The 20,734-nt window shown below is 39.9% G+C and overlaps 1 protein-coding gene across 1 annotated transcript in view; it reads left to right on the top strand.

Moving 5' to 3' along the window:
• Positions 1 to 20,734, top strand: part of ZNHIT6 (zinc finger HIT-type containing 6) — a 51,643-nt gene that overhangs the window by 27,471 nt on the left and 3,438 nt on the right. The window contains exon 9 of the mRNA XM_075557902.1: positions 17,524 to 17,648. Within this exon, the coding sequence (XP_075414017.1) occupies positions 17,524 to 17,648 (125 nt within the window). The remainder of the gene's footprint in view (positions 1 to 17,523; positions 17,649 to 20,734) is intronic.

Genomic DNA, 20,734 nt, shown 5'->3' with positions numbered 1-20,734 from the left:
GCCAAAAACCAAATCGTTCTTGTCTTGGAAGAAGTACAGCCAGGATGCACCTTAGAAGCAAAGATGGTGAGACTTAATCTCGCCTACTTTGGACATGTTGTCAGGAGAGACCAAGCCCTGAACATCATTCTTGGAAAAGTATAAGGACATCCCAAAAGAGGAGCACTGTCGAGGAGATGGTTGACACACACACAGCTGCATTGATGAACTCAGAACACACGAACCATGGTGAGCATATGGTGCAGGACCCCATGTGATGTTTCTGTTGTGCAGCCTCGCTGTGCAAAGAAAGAAACGATACCTGGTTTAGAATCCAAGAATGCTTGGCCAAATGGTTAAGACTTGCTCTTACGAAAAGCCAAAGTAGATAAAACTGAAACAAAAGATGCCTGAAATGTGTACTGAAATGGAGGCCAGCTCACCTGATTCTCAGCACTTGCCCTCTCTGAGCCTCATTTTCCCTTCAGTCCTGTGCCACAGATCCTCACTCGCAGCCCCCTGGAGGACAGAAGATAATTCCCGTGCAGGGCTTTCCAAAGCTGTGATATTTATGGAAGCAGAAAGCGTGTCTTCCACAGAGCAGCTGATAGCCGATCTAAACCTTTGGCCTTGCCATTATGACCCAGGGTGTAAGTCACTGCCACCAGGGCTCCTGGAGGTGGGCTAAATTGGTAGTCCGAGAGTTCCACCCATTTACCTGTTAAGTTAGTTAGCCTCTTATGAATGATGGATGTGGCTACTATGGGCTACATCTAGAAAGAGATTTTCATTTTACAGATTTGTAAACTCTTGATGTATTACATAATTATATCATTAAAAGAGAGTACATTCAGAAACCATCTTAACTAAGACTATTATAGGTTATATAATGTTAGGCTTCTAATTTAAGCATACTAAATTAAGATTTTTTTATTTCCTGAAAGTGCGTAGAAGACAGAAATGTGTGGTTTTCTTTTGGCTGTTTGATTTAAATGTACCCTAAGGTTCATAGCTTTCCAGCAATTTCAATGTAAAGAGTTTTTCTACCAAATATATTAGAGTCCCTTTTCCCACAGATTTGGTTTTTCATCTTTTGGAGGATTTATGGCAGCTCCTTCTGATATGCATGCCAGATCACCAGAGATAATGTGTGTTTTTTGGGTTTTAGCTTTGTCATAGGTGACATTTGCTAGTCTGTTGATTTGATCACACAATATACTGTCTACACTCGTGTATAAGCTGAGTTTTTCAGCATATTTTTAATGAAGTTTTTGTGGTAAAATTAGTTGCCTTGGCTGATATTTGAGTCGGCTTATCCTCAAGTATATACAGTGTTGCCAACCCTAAAGAATTTGTTGCTCTTCTATTTGAAAATTTGTGCTTCCCCCACTCACCCCCAGAATACACATGCTTGAAGCTATCTCCTCTAAAATTGTTCATCTAAAATAGCTTCTTAAGTCTATCCTTTCAGCAAGTGATCAGTAGAAGCCAGTATGTCTCCATGGTGGAGGCACTGGGCTGGAGCAGTCATGAAACCCTTTCTGCCCCCAGCGAGCTTCCTTTTCCCAGTGGAGCTTGTAAAGTACGGTTCTTGTGTTAGCAAGACCACACTGGCCTCCTCCTGCCTCATTGCTTACCAGTTTACCGTTCTCGGAAAGGAAACAGTGCTGTTGACCAGGACAGCCTACTTGAGTAAGGCCAGGTACCATCAGGGAGCATGTATTTATTTATTACTGACAATGAAAAATTAGTAAGTCACCAGCTTTGATAGTATCCATTCAATTATAAATATCCCAAATCTATTTTATTTTAAGCCTGTATGTATTTTATCTTCACCTATTAGTGGAATTGTTTGTTTTTCGTAAAGAAGCTTAGGCACACTTGCTGTTCTTTCTGTTCACCTTGTTGCTTTGCTATCTCTATAAAACCTGGTTTGATGAAGACATCATTTCAACTGTTGCAGATTAAGACTTTCCAAATTTATTCAAAACTACTGTAAGTACGTTCTGTCTTCCAGGCACATAAACAAATTTAGTTTGTGTGAGAGTGAATGGGAAAACAAGCACACATGTGGACTTGAGCAGACCCAGATCTAAGTATTGTTGGGCCCTGGAAGCTAACTGTGGTCTTTGTGTCGCCAAGAAGGCTCTGTGGAGGATGTGAGGAGATAAGCAAGCTAAAGCATGCAGACTGTCTTGTAAAAAGGCAAATATGTGATTTGAGGAAGTTAACGAACATAGAGATTTATGGAGAGTAACAGCTTAAAACATTTTTAAAAGAGTTTGAAGATGTAGTTTGGAACTCAACCCTAATGCTAAGTTTGGATCTTGCCCCATGGGGCAAGCTGTAGGACTTGGTGACCAGTTGGCTTTAGAAAGGAATGGCTAGGCAGCAGTAAACAGCTGCTGGCACGAGTGCTCTTCAGGGACAGCTAGAGACTACAAGGGCTTAAGCAGGCGTCCTCACACCACGCCCCATGGGCCACATGCGGCCCACTGAGGACATTTATCTGGCCTGCCGGGTGTTTTGACCCCGTTTGTTTTTGACTTCAAAATAAGATGTGTGCAGTGTGCATAGGAATTTGTTCATAAATATTTTTAAAACTATAGTCTGGCCCTCCAACGGGTCTGAGGGATAGTGAACTGACCCCCTGTTTAAAAAGTTTAAGGGTCCTAATTTTACCACAACTGCATTAAAAAATGTGCTGGAAAAACTCAGCTTATACTCAAGTATATACGGTAGTAATATAGTAAAATCTGCAAAAACCCTTGCTAGAGAGAGACCTTTCAAAGAAGGAAAACTCAAATGTTTTCCACTAAAACAAGTGGTTAAACTGTACCTTGTCAAAAGTGCAAAATTTCCTGGAAGCACAGGTCCCATGAACTCCAGCTCTTACCACCTTCACTGTATTACCCTTACAGAATACAGAGCCTATTGAAAGTTGTTCTTCTTGTTGTTGAAAGCAATCAAGCCTGTTCTGACACACAGCCACCAGTTTATAACAGTGTGGAACACTGCCTTTCCCCACCCCCAGACGTTGTACTCATATTTGAGCCCTTTGTTGCAGCCACTGTCAACCCATCTCCTTGAGGGCCTCTCTCTTTTCCACTGCATTTCCACTTTACCAAGCGTGTTGTCTTTCTCCAGGGACTGGTTCCTGTTGATAAAATGTCCAAAGTAGATGAGACTTAAGTCTCACCATCCTTGCCACTAAGGAGCATTGTGGTGTACTTCTTCCAAGACCGATTTGTCTGTTTTTGAGCAGTCATGGTACTACAACCCTCGATCCTCAGTGGCAACTGTTTCAGCTCCTCCTCACTTGCAGCAAGCAAGGTTTTGTCATCTGTGTATCTCAGGTTGTTAAGGTCTAACTCCAATTATGATACCACATTCTTCTGCATGTAATCCAGTTTCTGTAATTATTTGCTCAGCATACAGATTGAATGAGTATGAAGAGAGGATTCAGCCCTGACACCTTTTCTGGGTTTAAATTATGCAGCATCCCCTTGTTGTATTCAAACAACTCCCTCTTGATCCACATACAGGCTCCTTAGGAACACCACGAAGTGCTCTGGAGTCCCATCCTTCTCAAGGCTCGCCATAGTTTGTAATGCCGCACTGAGGCGAATGCCTTGGCATAGTCAACAGCTTTCTGATTTTCTCTGCTTTCAGCCAAGATCCATCTGACATCAGCAGTGATAGCTCTTGTTCTGTGTCCTCTTCTGAATCCAGCTTGAACCTCTGGTAGCTCTCTGCTGTAACTGTTGCTGGATAATCGTCGGCAATCTTTTATTTGCATGTGCATCAAAGATGCCGTTCTATAATTTGTACATTCTCTTGGGTCACCTTTCTTTGGAATGAATACAAATGTGGTTCTTCTCCATCAGTCAACCAAGTAGCTGTTTTCCAGATTTCGCGGCATCGCTGAGTGGAGCTTTCAATGCTTGGTTGGTTTGTTGAAACATTTCAACTTGTACTCCATCAGTTCCTGGAACCTCGTTTTTAGCTAATGCTTTAAGTGTACTTTGTATTTCCTTCGATACCATTGGTTCTCTTGTTCAGGTGCTACCTCTTCAAATGGTGGGATGTCACCTAGTACCAGTGCATTCTTTCCATCTTCTTTTAATATTTCATGCTTCCTGCCAATACATTGCCTGTAGAATTTTTCAAGATTGCAACTCAAAGCTTAGATTTTTTTGTCTTGAGTTCTTTCACTTAAGATATGTAGAGTGCGTTCTTCCATTTTGTTTTTCTAACTCTAGGTCTTTGCACATATCGTTATAATATTTTAATTTATCATCTTGAGCCGCCCTTTGAAATTTTCCATTCAACTCCTTAACTACATTTCTTCCATCAGCCTTAGCTGCTACGTGATTAAGAAAAGTTTCAGAGTCTCTTCTGACATCCACTTTTATCTTTTCTTTATTTCTTGTTAATTCCTTTTACTTTCTTCATGTATGATATTCTTGATGCCTCCTATAATCAGGTCTTCTATCATTAATGTTCAGTGCATCAAATGTCCTTGAGATGTTCTCCAAATTCTGGCATGATGTCCTTAGTCTCATTTTGGCTCTCGTGGGCTTGTTTTCATTTTCTTCAGCTTCAACATGAACTTGTACGTGAGCAATTGATGCTCTGTTCCACAGTCTGGCACTGGTCCGGTTTTACTTGTTGGTAATGAGCTTCTTCATTGTCTCTTCCACAGTATAGTCAGTTTGATTTCTGTGTATTGTATCTGGAGAAGTCCATGTGTTCAGTAGTCATTGTGTTGTTGAAAATAGGTGTTTGAGATGAAGAAGTCATTGCTCTTTCAAAATTCTGTCATGCAATCTCCAGCTCCAATCCTATCACCAAGACTATATTTTCCAGACTATATATCACCAGACTATACTGTTCCTTCCTCTCTGTTTCCAACTTTTGCATTTCAAGAACCAAAATTTTCAGTGCCTTTTGATTGCATGTTTGATCTATTTCAGATTGAAGTCATTGATGGGATTCTTCAGTTTCTGCATCACTAGCTTTAGTGATTGGTGCATAAATTTGAATAATAGTTGTATTGATTGGTTTTTCCAGGAAGCAGATAGACATTTTACTATTACCGACAGCATAGTACTTCAAGATAGCTCTTGAAATGTCCTTTTTAGCGGTGAATGCAACCTCATTCCTCTTAATTGTGTTATTCCTGGGCCATTTCACCTCACTAATACCTAGAATATAAATTTTTATTCATCCAGTTTCATTTTTAACGACTTTTGTCTTCTTGGAGTCATATACTTGCACATTCCGCCTTTGAACATCAAAAGCCAAGCTTACTGCCATAGAGTCGACTCTGACCCGTGGTGATGCTATGCAACAGGACAGAAATCCCCTGTGGGTTTCTGGGACTGTAACTATCCGCTGGTGTATACAGTCCCATTTCTCTTCCATGGAGTGACCAGTGCTTTCCAACTGCTGGCTTTGTGGTTAGCAACCCAACACTTAACCACTAGGCAACCGAGGATCCCTATTTAGTAAATAGACCTTATTCCACTTCAAGAAGTTCCAGGATAGACTTGTGGACCAAAACCCACTTTGCAAAAATTAAATCACTGTTCCTCAAGCCTGATTCAAATTTGTGTTGTTGTAAATGCACTTTTTGATTTTAACCAAATACCTAGATCAAAGCAGATTTTCTATAAAATCAGTGTTTTGCATTTGATAATTGAGATCGAGGCAATTGATAACTGCTTTGTTGGAAAGCAGGTAATAAGGGTATTTCAAAAAGGTCCTGGGAAAATTAAATGTAAAGATAATGGGATTTTTTTCTCATGAACTTTTGAAGCCCCCTTTTACCTATCAGTTACTTTGCACAATACCTGGCACAAGCAAATAACTGAATATATACATATCATTCTTGTATTATGAGTTGTGACAGGAAGCACATTCATGCCCGCAACTTACTGAACTGATCAAATGACTATAAGAAGCTTTTCTTTCTTCTAGAGAGTACTTCCTTAATAAAAGGAAGAAATCTGCTTAAAATAAAAAGTTCCACATGGCTGGAAGTTGGCTGTATTTCTTTTTAATAATGGCTTCTTTTTGCCAAATGATTTCTTATCCCTCTGTGACGTGCTCTAAGCTCACCATTAGCTATCCCCCCAATAGGCGACTCAGCCGCTATAGATACCCAATCATGTTAGTTTACATTTCTTTGGACATAAGTTAGACTTTGTAGGAATATGAGGTTTCAGGAGTTTGTTTATTTAAGATGTCATCAGTTATTTCTGTACAAATGCCTCCTAAATCTAGATAAATTTTCCACCTTTCTTCCAAGCTCTGTTTTTAGTAATCTTCACTTACACACCTCATTAAATCTGAGACTCAGTATGTCTAGATCTCATCAGAACCACATCTTTTGCTCTGTGGTTTGTGTTTGCGTTTTTTTAAGTGAGGTTAAATGAGCTGTGTTCCTGACATTGATCAGTAATCAAAGTTGGGACATGCTCCTAAGACCAGCTTTGCCCTTCTCCTGGTGACTCAGGCACACATTCTTGGTCTGCCCAGGAGTCCCTTTGTATCCCCCTTGCTGCCCTGTATGACATCATCGATCTCCATTCCTCGCTCGTCCATATGTCCTGTCCTCCCCACCAGCCTGGTACTGCCCTGGAGCCCTTTCACACATCGTTCTCTTCCCTCCAAAGCCAAACTCTGCCATTGAGTCAGTGCTGTCTCATAGTGACCCGGGAAGACAGGGAAGAACTGCCCCTGTGAGTTTCCAAGACTGTATGCAACTCGTGACGGGAGTACAAAGGCCCATCTTTCTCCCCTCCTCTCCAAATTGGGTATAATTTTCTTGTTCTTTGAGAAAAAAATGTCATGTGCCCCTCAGACATCTTTATAATCCTGCCTTTTCTTTGACTGCCTTAAACTGTACCACGTATTACAATAAACTCTCTTTTGAGGACACTGGCCTAAGGATATCCTATAATGCTAAGTTAGTCAACATCAAATAGTAGGAGTTCAAGTCTTTATTTTTTTGCTAAGTGAAGTTCCAAATCATTTAAAATATATTTGTGCCTGGAAAATCTCTCTACTCAACTGCCATTGACTCATAGTGACCTTACATGACAGGGTAGAACTGCCCCTGTGAGTTTCCAAGACTACTCTTACCGGAGTAAAGCCGGCTGCTGGTTTCGAACCGCTGACCTTGAGGTTACCACCCAACGTATAACTATTAGGTTTCAGAGCTCCTGTAACTATTTATTGTTTGTTTGCTTCTTATTGTAGCACTTTATAGAAAGCTGCCTCTTTCTCCTGCTGTAAGTGCCTGTTAGGGATCAGTGTCACTTTACTAGTCCAATGCAGAGCTTAGACCGCTGGCAAAGGTCAGGTAGCAAATGTATTCGGCTCAGCAGGCCATATAGTCCTTGGTATTCTCACACAACAGTGCTGATCTAGCACAAAAGCACCCAAATTATTGTGCATGATTGTTCCCATTAAAGGCTTATTTTAAAAATAGGCTGTGAGTTACTGGCAGCAGATCACTGCTCTAAAGGATTTTTTCATTGATCATTTGTGACCAGTATTTTATAACCAGTTAGAGACTAATTCTCAATCTGTAAAATGAGAGAAGCATGCCAAGTGCTATTTAGTTAGTTCAGAAAAAATAATAGCACCTGCTCAGAGCAAATAGTTGGATATGTGAACTTGGCCTAAAACATCAATTGGTTAAGATTGAGAAGTTTTATATTTTTCACTGATTCAGTTAATATTCATTGAAGCCCTTCCATGTGCCAGCTCGGTGCTATGCCCAAAAACTCAAACTCAACCCACTGCCATCTAGCTGATTCCAACCAATAGTGGACCCTGTGTTGAATTTCTAAGGTTGTAAATAATTTGGGGAGCAAACAGCCTCGTCTTTCTTTCACAGTTTCTAGTGGGTTTCAGTTGCCAACCTTGCAGTTAACAGACCAATTCCTGGCACAGAGAGCCACTGGGGCTCTCTGCTAAGACCCAGAGATACATAATAAGAACCAAACTTATTGATATTGAGTCCATTTCAACCCATAGCAGCCCTGTAGGACAGGCTATTCCCTGAAGGGGTTTCCAGGCTGTAATCATACTGCTTCCAGGTATTGCCACATCTTTCTCCCACACAGTGGCTGGTTTGAACTGCCAACTTTCCAATTCACAGGCAAGTGCTTAACTGCTGTGCCACCAGACTCCTTTGTGAATCCATAGCCGTCTAAAGGAGAGCAAAGAGCTCACAGTCCGTGCTGCGATCAACATATATTTAATATATAAGGTAGCGTAACAGGAGCGCACCAGAGGAGGTGGCCATCTCTATTTGAACACTCCGGACTTGTATCAATTTTGATAAACGCCTCAACTTTGGCATATAAAGCAGGAGCTAAGACATTCAACCCAAGTCAGAAGTAAACCATGCTCTAACTTTTCATTGACTTCGATGAGTATTCTTGAGGGTGTGACTTGATTGTACGTTCACAGTTCTGTTAGTCATGTCTCAGAATGCCGGTTGGAGTTGGTTTGGGGACACCTTTGTTTGAAAAGCAACCGGCAAAACTGAGCTATTTTTCTTGGATGATTTTATTTCCATGCTGAGGGAGAGGATGTTATTTTTAAATAAAAAACTAAGCTTATTTTACTTTTGATCTTTATGAATCATTAATGTGGACTACTTATAAATCATTTTCAGTGAAGAAGTCTGCCTATGTCCTTTTAAGAAAATGATTCTGTTTATGTAGGGACCTCTTGATGAGCCTATAACTCTGCTAGTAAGGTTGAGTTCCACTTGACCTCTCCTTTGGCCACCACCAAGTGAAGACACCCTCACCTGCCGTCAAGCAGAGCAGGCCACCCCGCTTGTGTCACTGGTACTGCCAGACGCAGCTCTGCACGTCCAGATACTACCTTTCGAAGCTAGCAGATTCTAGGAGCCTATGCTGTTGTCCTCCTAAACCCTTTCAGGCCCCTCCTTGCCCTTTACCTAATCCATGCCTCCGCTGGGCAGTTATCCTCCCTGTTCTTAAACGTTTCCTAATTGAGCACATACACTCTAGTCGCTCCTTAACCACTGTCATCTCACCTTTCAGTGTCTATCATAATCACGTGGAGTTGTGAGTAAAAGTTAGGGTCTCCATCTACCCTCAGAGGTTCTGTGTTGGATACAGAAAGGTTATTTCCCTGGTTGTCCTTCTGTATTATATGCCAAACCCAAGATGCTGCTTGCTAACACATGGTCAGTGGCTATACACTTGAAGGTCACCTGCTTAACGGCTATCTCCCTGAAGGTTATCAGCCATCTACAGCAATCTGACCCTATAGTCTGTGCCACCCTAGGTGGGACCCATTCCCTTCTGATGAGGATAGTGGAGAGCCCAAAGACAAGGTCAAGCCAACTCAGGAGGATCAAGGTTAGGCTGCGATCAGGACTCCAGGGTCTGCCCATCTTGTCACATGTATACCCTAGTGCCTCCCCTTCCTATTGCATGCACACCCCTAACTCGTCCCCTTCCTGTCACGTATGCTTTATTGTGTGGCCCTTTCCTGTCGTGTGTGTGGTTTGGGGGGTTTACAAGCCCCTTAAGTGTATATAAACCTTGGTTAGAAATATATTCATGCTCTCTCTGCCGACCTGGCGGCTGAGATCATGGCCGTCCAGGAGGTGAGCAATTGCGTGCCTTATCTTGTCTGATGTCTCTTTAATTTTACCCCTCATTACCCCTTGGACCCATTTGATTGTGGAGGCTGGTACCCCACAGTTCTGGTTTAGTAAATCTTAGCAGAGGACTCAGATACTTGTACTTTTTACAGATTCCTAAGGGACATGGATTTAAGTACTCTTTGAGGACCACAGTTAAGAGCGAGGCCAAGGTGATATGATTCGCTTGATCCTGTACAGTGTCTAGCATACTATACTTTACATAATAAGAGTCGATTCAGCTGAGTTGTTGAAGTTGTGGTAGAAATATAGATTATTGGATATTTAGGTTGATTTTTTAAATCAAAATATTTGCCTTTGAAAATATAACCTTTACCCAATAAGCAAGAGATAGAAAATTAGATGATCTTATGCCAGGCTTATGTAGAATGGTTAGAAATTTTACTTTCAAGATTTTTTTTATGAATACAGAGAATAGATTTTGATCCATTTTTATTAATAAAATTGATGGTAATAATATGCTGGTTTTGATCAATTTTATAGTAATAAAACTTCAAATTATTTGGCCCAAAAGAAATGTTAGCATTTAAAGCCTTACGGTTATAGGTAATCAGTAAAGATATCCGAACATTAAAATATATTATTTAGGGTAAAATGCTATGGGAAAATTGGAATGGAAGATCCTTTCATATTTTCCATTATATCGATTGTATTGTATTGATATCAAATTGCCATTGCATTTAGATTCTACCTTATTCACTTAAAGAATATTCTGTTTCACTTACATCAATATATGTAATACACCACAAATTATATACTTTGCACTTATTTACACTTAGAAGCAAAGATAGTAAGTAGAATTTTAGATCTCTATTTGTACAAATATACAAAATAAACTATATACAAAAGCAGCCATTCCAAACATTATTTTAGAATATGTATAACCAAAAAATGTACAGAGACCCAGAGTAAGTTTTCCCAAACACAAAACACTGTTCGATGCAAGGGTGAATTATAATCAAGGTTAAATCTGGAAGCTAATAGGTGGTGCCTTTATTAATGATAGTATTAAAAACAACCTCTTATTGAGTAAGCTATTTTCTTGATTCTGTAGTATGTGGTGCATTATACATCACAATTCCATAGGGATTCCACATACAGCTGTGTGCCCATCGGATGGTGGAACTGAGACCCAAACCTGGTCCTGTGTGCCTCTTTGCAATGTAACGTCGGCCCCTTGGCACCATGATGGTGATAATCCATATGAAACCCAACCCAGTTTCTTTGTTGTGCTTGTAGGGGATTGTTTATGATTTTTCAAGTTCAGAGTCTTGACCAGGGTATGTGTTCAAAATAGAATTAACCTTTCAGCACATTTTGGAGCATGGGAACAGGACTAGAAAATATTAGAATCAAACTGAAGAATATCTATGCTCATACCTAAAGGAAAATTTAGAGCAGAGTGCTAAACAGGTTTTTATTTCATAAATAGAATAAGGTTAATATGTTGTATTTTGCTGCAGTTTTATCATAACATTTGTTACCTTAATTCTAGACACGCTAAAGCTCACCTAGTTGGTACAGGTGGGCAAGTGTTTGCAGGCTAGGTTCAAACATAACTACTATCGCACCACTGAAGTATTGGCAGCTGTGAATTTGACAATTTCTAATTTGACAGGCTCTGCTGAAAAGTAGATTCAAAATAATATGGTAGTTCTTTGCATATAGCAAACGGACAATGTCTCTAATGATGAACTCATTTAGAGTCTATTATGACAGGAGAATTAAATGTGCAGTGTAAATGTAAAATGAGTTCTCTCTAGACAAGGTGAGCAATACTTTAACTCTTGTTTGATGTTAAATGTATCCATGTTAGGTCGGTGTTTTTGTTGTGAAGTACTGTTGAGTCAGTGCCCACTCACAGTGACCCCTGCCTGCTCCTGGGCCATCCTCACAATCATTGCTGTTTGTGTCCATTGTCACAGCCACTGTGTTAGGCCATTTCCTGAGGGTCTCGTAAATGCCATGGCCTTCTCCAGGGACTAATCCGTCTTGGTAACATGTACAAAGTACAGGAGGCAATCTCAGCATACTTGCTTCTAAGAAGCATTCTGCCTCCAGGACAGATTTGTCTGTTCTGACTTCCCATGGGGTTCAGTATTTGCCCACCAGGTATCTGAAAGTAGTGTCTGAAACCAACTTTTTGGTTCAGTTCTGTCACCATTGCCCATCCCCGTCCCCACCCCCAATCTATTATGGGTCTTCATTAACAATGGTGTTTCTTTCCCCTTTTTTTGAAAATTTAATTTGAGAGAAAATTTGCTTAGTTCATTCTCTTTCTACTCTATTAAATTTAGTACCTTTAATTTTGCATTTAACGAAAGAAATTTTGGCACGTTTAAATGTAAATTATTTCATTTATAATTGATGCAGGAACATTATTAGATTCACTTATGCCTGGGTAAACCATGCTTTTAAAATTATTTAGCTCTTAGAACAATGAAGTGTTTTATATGAAGGTTAATTTTTTAAAAAAAACAAAGATTCGACTTTGTCCTTTCGGGGTTAGGTAGGAACAATTTTAACCCAGAAACGGAGATTGAGAAATATATACAGCTATAAAGATTGTAGCTGAAACACTGCTTTGCGCTCATTAGTAGCAAAAATTGTAGAATTTTAAAGTTAGAGTAATCTAGGTGCAGTGACCAGGTACTGGTATTGTCAGATTTGGAGAATACTCAAACTTAGTTTCATGGTTTTTTTAGGCATTAGGGGGATGAGGATCCAAAGGTTGTCATTCAATGGTGTGATAGGAAATAAAGCCGTTGGTTTGGAGAGAACAGAGCTCAAGAATCTGGCCTGTTTCTTTGACAGGTAGTGCCGTATATACTGGAGGATGAGCCGACCAGACTGTCAGCTCAGGTACCTAAGTTTACAGCAAAAACCGCATTAAAATGTGCTGAAAACCCAGCTTACACACGAGTGTGTACGGTGCAGATGAAAGCACACCCTCAAGCATCGGGACAGCCTTTCCCTGTATCGTGTCAGTCGTGCTAACTGCACCTGTTGTGCCAACGGAAGCAGGCTGCCTCCCGAACGCCCCCGGGAAGCTGCCGAGAGCAGGGTTGAGCAAGTGAAGTGACCAGAGGAGCGTCTGAGGGTGTCTGGAAGGCAGGGGAAAGCCAGGCCCTGCAGCGACCGTGCAGCGACTTTTGACTTCCAGGAGCGTGTGCGGGCTCAGAAGCCTGCTCCTTAGGGAGACTGCAGAAGGATTAAACTGCCCTTGGACTCCATGGCTTCACAGCTGGCAAAGGGCTTAAAGCCGCCGGTTTAGGACTTTGCCAGGTAGACCCTCTGACTTTTGCCTTGATGATGAGAACAGAAACGTGACATTGAAAGGACTTCTGCTTCTTAGAAGGAAATCTGACATAAAATAATAGTTTGAAAGTTGTACCAAAAGTTGCAAGACTGTACTTAAGATGGTATCTCCACAGAAAAATAAGTGTCGTTTCTTGTATTACAAAGGTTCATCGACTCCCCTTTACTAAAATTTCTCTTACAATGTATATTATTTTAGGTAAGTAGAAATGTAAAAACTCCTATGTTTTATCATTTAACACTCAGCAATTCTGTCATTATCTGCATTCTCAAGCATGGAAATTGGGGGTGAGAGGATTAAGCAGCTTTCCCATAATCACCAAGTGATGGAGCCAAGCTTAACTCAGAGTGTTAGACTCCAAACCCACGCAGCCACTAAGAGCTGCCACTGCCGCCTCACTTGACTTGACTTGACTCCACGTCCATGAAATGCTGCCCCAATTTGTGCTGGTCACTTTCTTTGAACAGATTACATCATTTACTGTTAGTCCCTCACAGTAGCCATGAATAGAAAAATCAAAGAAGTTTTTACTGGAAGATGATTTAGTGAGATCTGATTTCCTGATATAACAGACTAGAAACCTGAAGCTTAGGTGTTAGCTGACAATAGATTTCTGTGATTAGAAGTTAGCAGAATTGTAGATTAAACATCAAAGTTCACTGATGCTGACCAACACATTCTTACACCAGATACTAGATTTTTATCGCATTTGAAGAAAACCCTATTTTAAAATGTATTGGTTGGCAGTTTTGTTGAGTGCAGTGCCCTCTTGGCACATAAAGTGAAGACGACCATCCCTTTAATTAAACAAGTGTAATTGGCACCGTTTTGAGATTGGAACCAGGTATAACCTGTGATAGTGGTTTTTAAACGTCTCTCAATATGTGTCTATCTTTGCTGGGAACATGTACTGCAGGGGTCATCAAACTATGGCCCGAGGACATTTATCCAGCCCACCGGGTGTTTTTGCCCTGTTTTGTTTTTTACTTCAAAATAAGATATGTGCATTGTGGAGAGGAATTTGTTCATAATTTTTTTAAACTATTGTCCGGCCCTCCAATGGGTCTGAGGGACAGTGAACTGGCCCCCTGTTTAAAAAGTTTGAGGACCCCTGATTACTGTATCAGTAAAAGTACTAGATGTTGATTTCTATGTCTTATGAAGATACATCTTTCTTTGTAAAATACCTTCTGTTTGGAAGTCTGTAGAAACATAATAAAGGTATAATATTACATAAAGCAAAACATAAGATAAACACTAAAAATTATGTACCAAAGCAAATGAAATACAGTTTTGTATCATATCACATCTCTTCAGGCAATATTGACCATGTAGATATCCATGGTGCCAACTGTGGAAAATCGATTCTATTAAAACTTGAGATACATACTAAAAGCAAAAAACTTCCTGCCATCGAATTGATTCCGACTCATAGTGGAATCGATAAGACAAGACAGTAGAATATATCAGAGGGTGGCACTGCCCCTGTGGGTTTCCAAGACTGAAACTCTACAGGAATGGAAAGCCTCATCTTTCTCCCAAGAAATAGTTGATGGTTTTGAACTGTTAACCTTATGGTTAGCAGCCCAACCTGTCACCACTACACCACCAGGGCACTTTAAGGTTCACAGAGTGGTTCATAATAACAAATGGGCACTGGTTTGCAACATGCATCAAAACATTATTACTGTATTATTATATTATGTTAAAGATGTATTCATTTCTCTAAAGATGTTCTGTTAATGTTTTTATGCATATAAAGGCAAACTGTCTCCTATGATAGACATTTGTGCTTTTACAACTGATGTACAAATTGGAATGAAAGGCAGAATTAGGAATGGATTTGTTCATAATCGGAGGTAGCCGTGTACCATGCAATGCTTGCACAACTAATACCTAAGGCCCTGTGTTGTAGACTGTATCGTGGAGGTAAAGCGACACATGATCATAAATGGAAAACATTTAGAAAATGTTTCTTAATGAAAGACACCTTATGATGAAGTTAGAAAGCACAGAAGATAAGTTATTAAATGTGTAGTATACTACTTGTTCTTATTTAAGAATTCAAGTACCATTTACGTATAAGAAAAATTTAGTTACACCCATTTCCTATTTTGCTTCATAAATTAATACTTTGGTGTCTAACCTAATCTCACTTTCCTCCATTGAATAATTAATCTTTTTTTTAACTTCAGCTTAGTTCAAAGGGAAATAATGTTTAAAAGATGTGAAGCATATAATCCTTGAATGCTGGAGCCACTTTTAAAGTGTTACAAGCACATCTGCATTACATTAAAGTGCAAACGAATGTATGTGCTCTGTGTCCTATGGATATTTGGGTGACTGACTTAGGATAACTGAATATTTTGCATTTCAAGTTTCTTTTCACCATAAAACCATCCTGTGATTATAAATGAATGATTTAATTCTAGGGGTGGAATGTGTGGGCATGCGAACATAAGTAAGTTATCTTCACGCTACCTACCATGTACTTCTTAAATAAGTAAGGCTTTATGGTGGACTTGACTTTGGGCTTTTTAAACACCTGAGCATTCCCCCATTTAAAAACTGTTGCATGACACAAATTTAGAGCCCCACAGAGTTCTCAGTGTCCTGCATGTCCTGCATGAGCTCTGAGTTGTGCAAATAGTTTGTGATTGATTTAAAACAAAATTACAACCGATTCAAATGTATCCTGATGAAAATGTCATTCTTGAGCACCTCCATGGTGCTTTCTTGAGTGGGGGAGAAACAGGGGATTAGTGCCATCAAGCTGGAGAATAACTTGCTTTACTTCATCCATCACAGTCCCCACAATGTGCCATCAGTTCCCTGTGTTTGCTATTTCCATTCTTCCCTTACTAACCCTCTGGTCTTTGTTGTTGGGTAAACGCAGCCCAATAGGGTTGACTATTTTACCACAGAGGTGAGTTCTGATCTAGAAGTGAAGGACAGCTCAGGATGAGCCTAGTCTTGGGGCCCCACCAGTCTCTGTTTGAGCAGTAACACTGCTTTCGTTTATGATCATGGTTTTGGTTCACATTTTTTCTTCCACTCTATCCAGGACCTCTTGAGAGAAGAGTAGTGGTCAGTGGCACCATCTTGTTCTTCTGGTTCTAGAAACTGATGACTGTTACAGAAACTTTTTATAGGTTCTAGAAAGTGATGACTGTGTGGTCTTCTAGTCTGTTGGACTGTAATTGGCTCCATAAATCTTTTTATTTTCCTCACTCTTCCTTGCTGCGGGCTAGAAGAGACCAATGGTTACCCTTAAATGACAGCTCATGAGCTTTTAAAACAGATGCCCATCACTTACCCCCAATAGGATGTAGAACATTGTCTTTGGGAACTATGTTATGCTATTAGATTCTGGCGTCCCTCCAGACTCTGGTTCTGATCCCCAGACCGAGTGACTCATTCTGTCAAGGTGTTTGGCTATGTCTAAAACAATCTTCGTAACTTTGACTCCTGTATGCTCAACCACATTCAATGGATATATTTGCAGCAAAGGTAAAAACACATACAAATAGTCTGTCAATCTGTATATATTTTTAAGTATATACCCACTCCCTCACACACCTGTTCAGCCTACATGTTTTTACTTAAGCAATTACTTGTAGCTCACCACTACTATAAGATTGTGCATATAACAATTTGCCTCTGTTGTTCCTAATCTTTGCAAGTTTCCTAATGTCTCACCCTGCCTCCATCATTTTTTTACCATCCTCCTTCTTGGGGGGTGTGGTGTGGGGTGTTTGTGTGTGTGTGTGTTAGATATTATTGCTTCTCCTTCACCTAAGTCAACACCTGTCTATCCACTAGCCTGTATTTCCCCTCTTCCTTTGTATGAATGGTCTCATACAATATTTGTCCTGTTGTGATTGACTAATTTCACTTATCTTAATGTTCTCCAGGTTCACCCATGCTATGAGGTGTTTCAGAGATTCGTCATTAGTCCTTACCATTGAACAACATTCCATTATGCTATTCAGACCCAACTTTATCCATCTCTCCACTGGTGGGCGTTTAGATTGTGTCCACCTTTTTGCTCTTTTGCATAGTGCTGTGGTGAACATGCCTCACTCTAAATTCTTTAGATTTGATAGCAAACAGAGGGATTGCTGGTCATAGAATATGCCTGTTTCCAGCAGAGTGCTTGTGCCATTTTGTAGTCCGAGTAGCAGTGTCTGAACATAGCTTTTATGTGAACATTAGTCTGCATTCATTATTGATATGGAAAGTAGCCATTTGTTCCAGAGTTTTCCTGATACGCATCAGATAATACTTGTGTAGTTTTAGAACCTCAATAATAATTTTTCCACCTGGTTTTCTTAGACTATATCGAACTTATTTTAAGGAAATAACTACTGAATTCAGTGTCATTAGTTTTTTATCCCCTGCTCATATAAGGGATATATGTATAGCTGATATATTTGTTTTTACTTATCAGTCTATTTAAATATTAATGGCACTTATGTGTTTGTTTTACTGTTTTATTAATAAGTTATCATGAACTGGATCCTTGTAAGAGTCTCTTAGAAAACTTGAAGAACAAAGTGATTATGGAGTACCCAACATTGCATGTGGTATTAAAAGGGTCCAGTAGCAACATGAAAGTTCTTCACCAAGGTAAGTATAAATTTATTGTAATGTAGAAAATTGTTATTGCGACCGAAGTACCATACATACTCGAGTATAAGCCGACCTCAATATCCACCAAGGCATCTAATTTTACCACAAAAACTGAATTTAAAATGTGCTGAGAAACTTGGCTTATACACAAGCAAATACGGGAATTACTTAAGAGCCCAAATTTGTGGGTGTGTGTTTTCCCGTTGAGTCCCTGAGTTTTATTCTATGCCCGTAATTAATACTGTAAAGAACTAGGTAGATGAGCTGCTGCTTCTGTCCTTTTGAGAGCATGTAGCCTTGTATTAATTGAAAATGAATGAATCAGATTGTTTCACCATAAAAGGATGTTCTTTACTACTTTTCTGGTGTTGTTTTGTTTCTTAAGCTAATAAATCTCTTAAGTAATGATCTTTTTGTTCAGAAAAATGCGCTTCCTAGTTGGAACTCTTTCTTTCAAGCTTTCTCAAATTAGTGATTATGAAATGTTCCTGCGTTGCAAGCAACATGATATTTAAACTTTTGGCTACACTGCAATGACCGTTTATCATCTTTCTAATCTCATGGAAGACCTACCTGTTGGCTTGTTTTTGTCTTGTTCACATTCCTTAGTGTTTTAGTGAGTCTTTAGAATTAGGAGCCTGGGGACTTAAGACATTACCTGTTGAAACCATCAGTAGCTCATGGAGAAAGTTAAGGCTATCTATACACATGAAGATTGATGGTCTCAGAAACCCACAGAGGCAGTTCTACTCTGCCTATCAGAAAGCTGTGAGTCAGAATAAGCTCAGTGGCCGGGAGTGAATGCTGCTTTCTTGTGTGTGACCTTGGATGATTTGGAAACCGATAGCCCTTTTTCCTTTGGGGTAAGTAGTAGAGTTGTATCGAAGGGAATATTAGAAATGGATAAAGGATGTGTAATGATTGTTCAGTGTGTAATAAAATGACTTGACCCATATTTGCAGCTACTAATTAAAGTAGGTTAATTGTGTTTCTGAATATAAGAGGATAAATAAAGTTCAGTAACTCCATTAAAAGGAGGAGAGAGGTTGTAAAACTTAAGACGCAAATCATTAGGTACTACACTACTTCCAACTACAAATTGAGTCTAACCAAGTGTCATTATTCCAAACTCCAGAGAACCATAGACTCTTTGAATTAGATTGAACTCTAATTTAAAAGAAGCAAGATTATTGTAAATATCTGATTCCCGTTTCATAGTTACCTGAGCATTGTAGGCCATGCACTAGCCATAGCCGGTGTTGCAGAATTTTCTCTGCACGTGTCTGTAGCTCGTTTTCCTTAACAAAAGATCCCCCTTCAGTGTTCAAAATGTTTGTCCATGCCACAATGTGAAACGATTCAACAGAAGTGGCATACCTAAAAAAGGGGGCTGACACCAAGAGCTCAATAGACAATAAATCAAGATATGTACAAATATGCTTGATATAATTGATGTATGAATTGTTACAAGAGCTATAAGAGCCCTCAATAAAGTGGTTTTTAATTAATTAAAATAGGACATGCCTAGTAATAAATTATGACTCTCTAAATGTTATGTTTTTTTCTTAGAGGGGTGTGTGTAATTTAAAAATATTCAACTTTATCTTCTCAAAGTATATTAGAAGTTTCTGTTCTAAATAACTGGTGTTGCGTTTTAAAAACTGTTCAACACCTTCCTTCATAGAACTCACATGGCTCTCTTTCTAAATGTTGGTTTCAGGGAAATGTGTTTAGTAATGTGGGTTAGTAGCCAGGGCAAACACTGTATAAATAAACACAGCACACACAGCTCCTCTTTCACCTTGTTTCAGAGTGTACATTGTAGGAAGGCTTCCTGTCGTGAAGCAAAAAGAAAAGACTGTGTTATAGTGTCCATGGAACCTAAGGAAGTCCCACGTAGCACGTTCTGGTGAACAGCACTGGCTGCTGAACGTACCTACAGGAACAGCAGGTGACATGAGCGATCAGGGAAGAGCCGTGTCAGTGGAGGGACCATGCCGGTGTTGCCTCAACCTGAGGACACACATCTTAAACACAGTGCCAGGTTGTACCATACATGCATCTTAATGTCAGCACTTTACAGGTGCCCCTGAATGAGGGAGGGAAGTAAGAAGAACAGGGCAGTTTTTTTTTTAATCCTTTCCCTCCCAAGAGACAAGAACTATTGAGTTATGAAAATACTCCTAGTTTTAGGGAAAATACAGCTTCTGAGCTAGGATTCAGAGTAGTTTAATTGTTGCGTTGAAAGATGTGGTATGGTCCCTACACGGCTAAGCAGTCAGGGTTGTACTCTGGAGAAGAGAAGCAGGGTGCTGCCTGCCACCCCAACTTGGTTCAATAGTTAAATGCTCACAGTGGGCTTGAGTGGTGTACAAGCTCTTGTTGGGCAAAGTTAGAATCACATGTTGAACTCACTGGATAAAAAGCATACTGCCATTCAGTCCTAGAGAAAAGAATGGTGCCTTATTGGATGATGAAACTTGACCATCTCAGTAGGTGTATAAATAGAAATATAATGCCCCAAACTGCCAGAATATGAAAAAAACAAAGACTCGCTGCCATCTGACTTATAGCCCTGGTGGTGTAGTGGTTAAATTAAGTATTGGGATGCTAGCCACAAGGTTAGTAGTTCAAAACCACGAGCACACTCTGCAGGAGAAAGATGAAGCTTTCTACTACTACTGTCTCAGGAACCCACAGGGCAGTCCTACCCTGAAAATAGCATAAAACTCCATTATTTAAAAGCATCAGCAAAATATATTTCTCAAGGAGCCCTGGTGGCACAGTCAATCAGCCCTCGGCTGTTAATAGAAAGGTCAGTCGTTCGAACCCACCAGCTGCTCCACAGAGAACTATGTCGTGCTCTACTTCCATAAGTATTACAGCCTTGGAAACATTGCGAGACATTCTGCTCTGTCCTGTAGGAGTACACAACATCATCTTAATGGAGCTGAAATTAGAAAATTGGCTATAATGAGAAGGTAGTAACTGTAAAGTTATTTGAAGTAATGAAGGTACCTGGCATAGCAGATAACTCTGTTCAACTCACATGAGTTTCTTGTTGGCCAGTAAATCCTTTCTTC

The sequence above is a fragment of the Tenrec ecaudatus genome, chromosome 1, assembly GCF_050624435.1.
Source record: "Tenrec ecaudatus isolate mTenEca1 chromosome 1, mTenEca1.hap1, whole genome shotgun sequence".
Taxonomy (NCBI): domain Eukaryota; kingdom Metazoa; phylum Chordata; class Mammalia; order Afrosoricida; family Tenrecidae; genus Tenrec; species Tenrec ecaudatus.
Note: the sequence above shows the minus strand (reverse complement) of the source record. Positions and strands in the feature narration are given on the sequence as shown.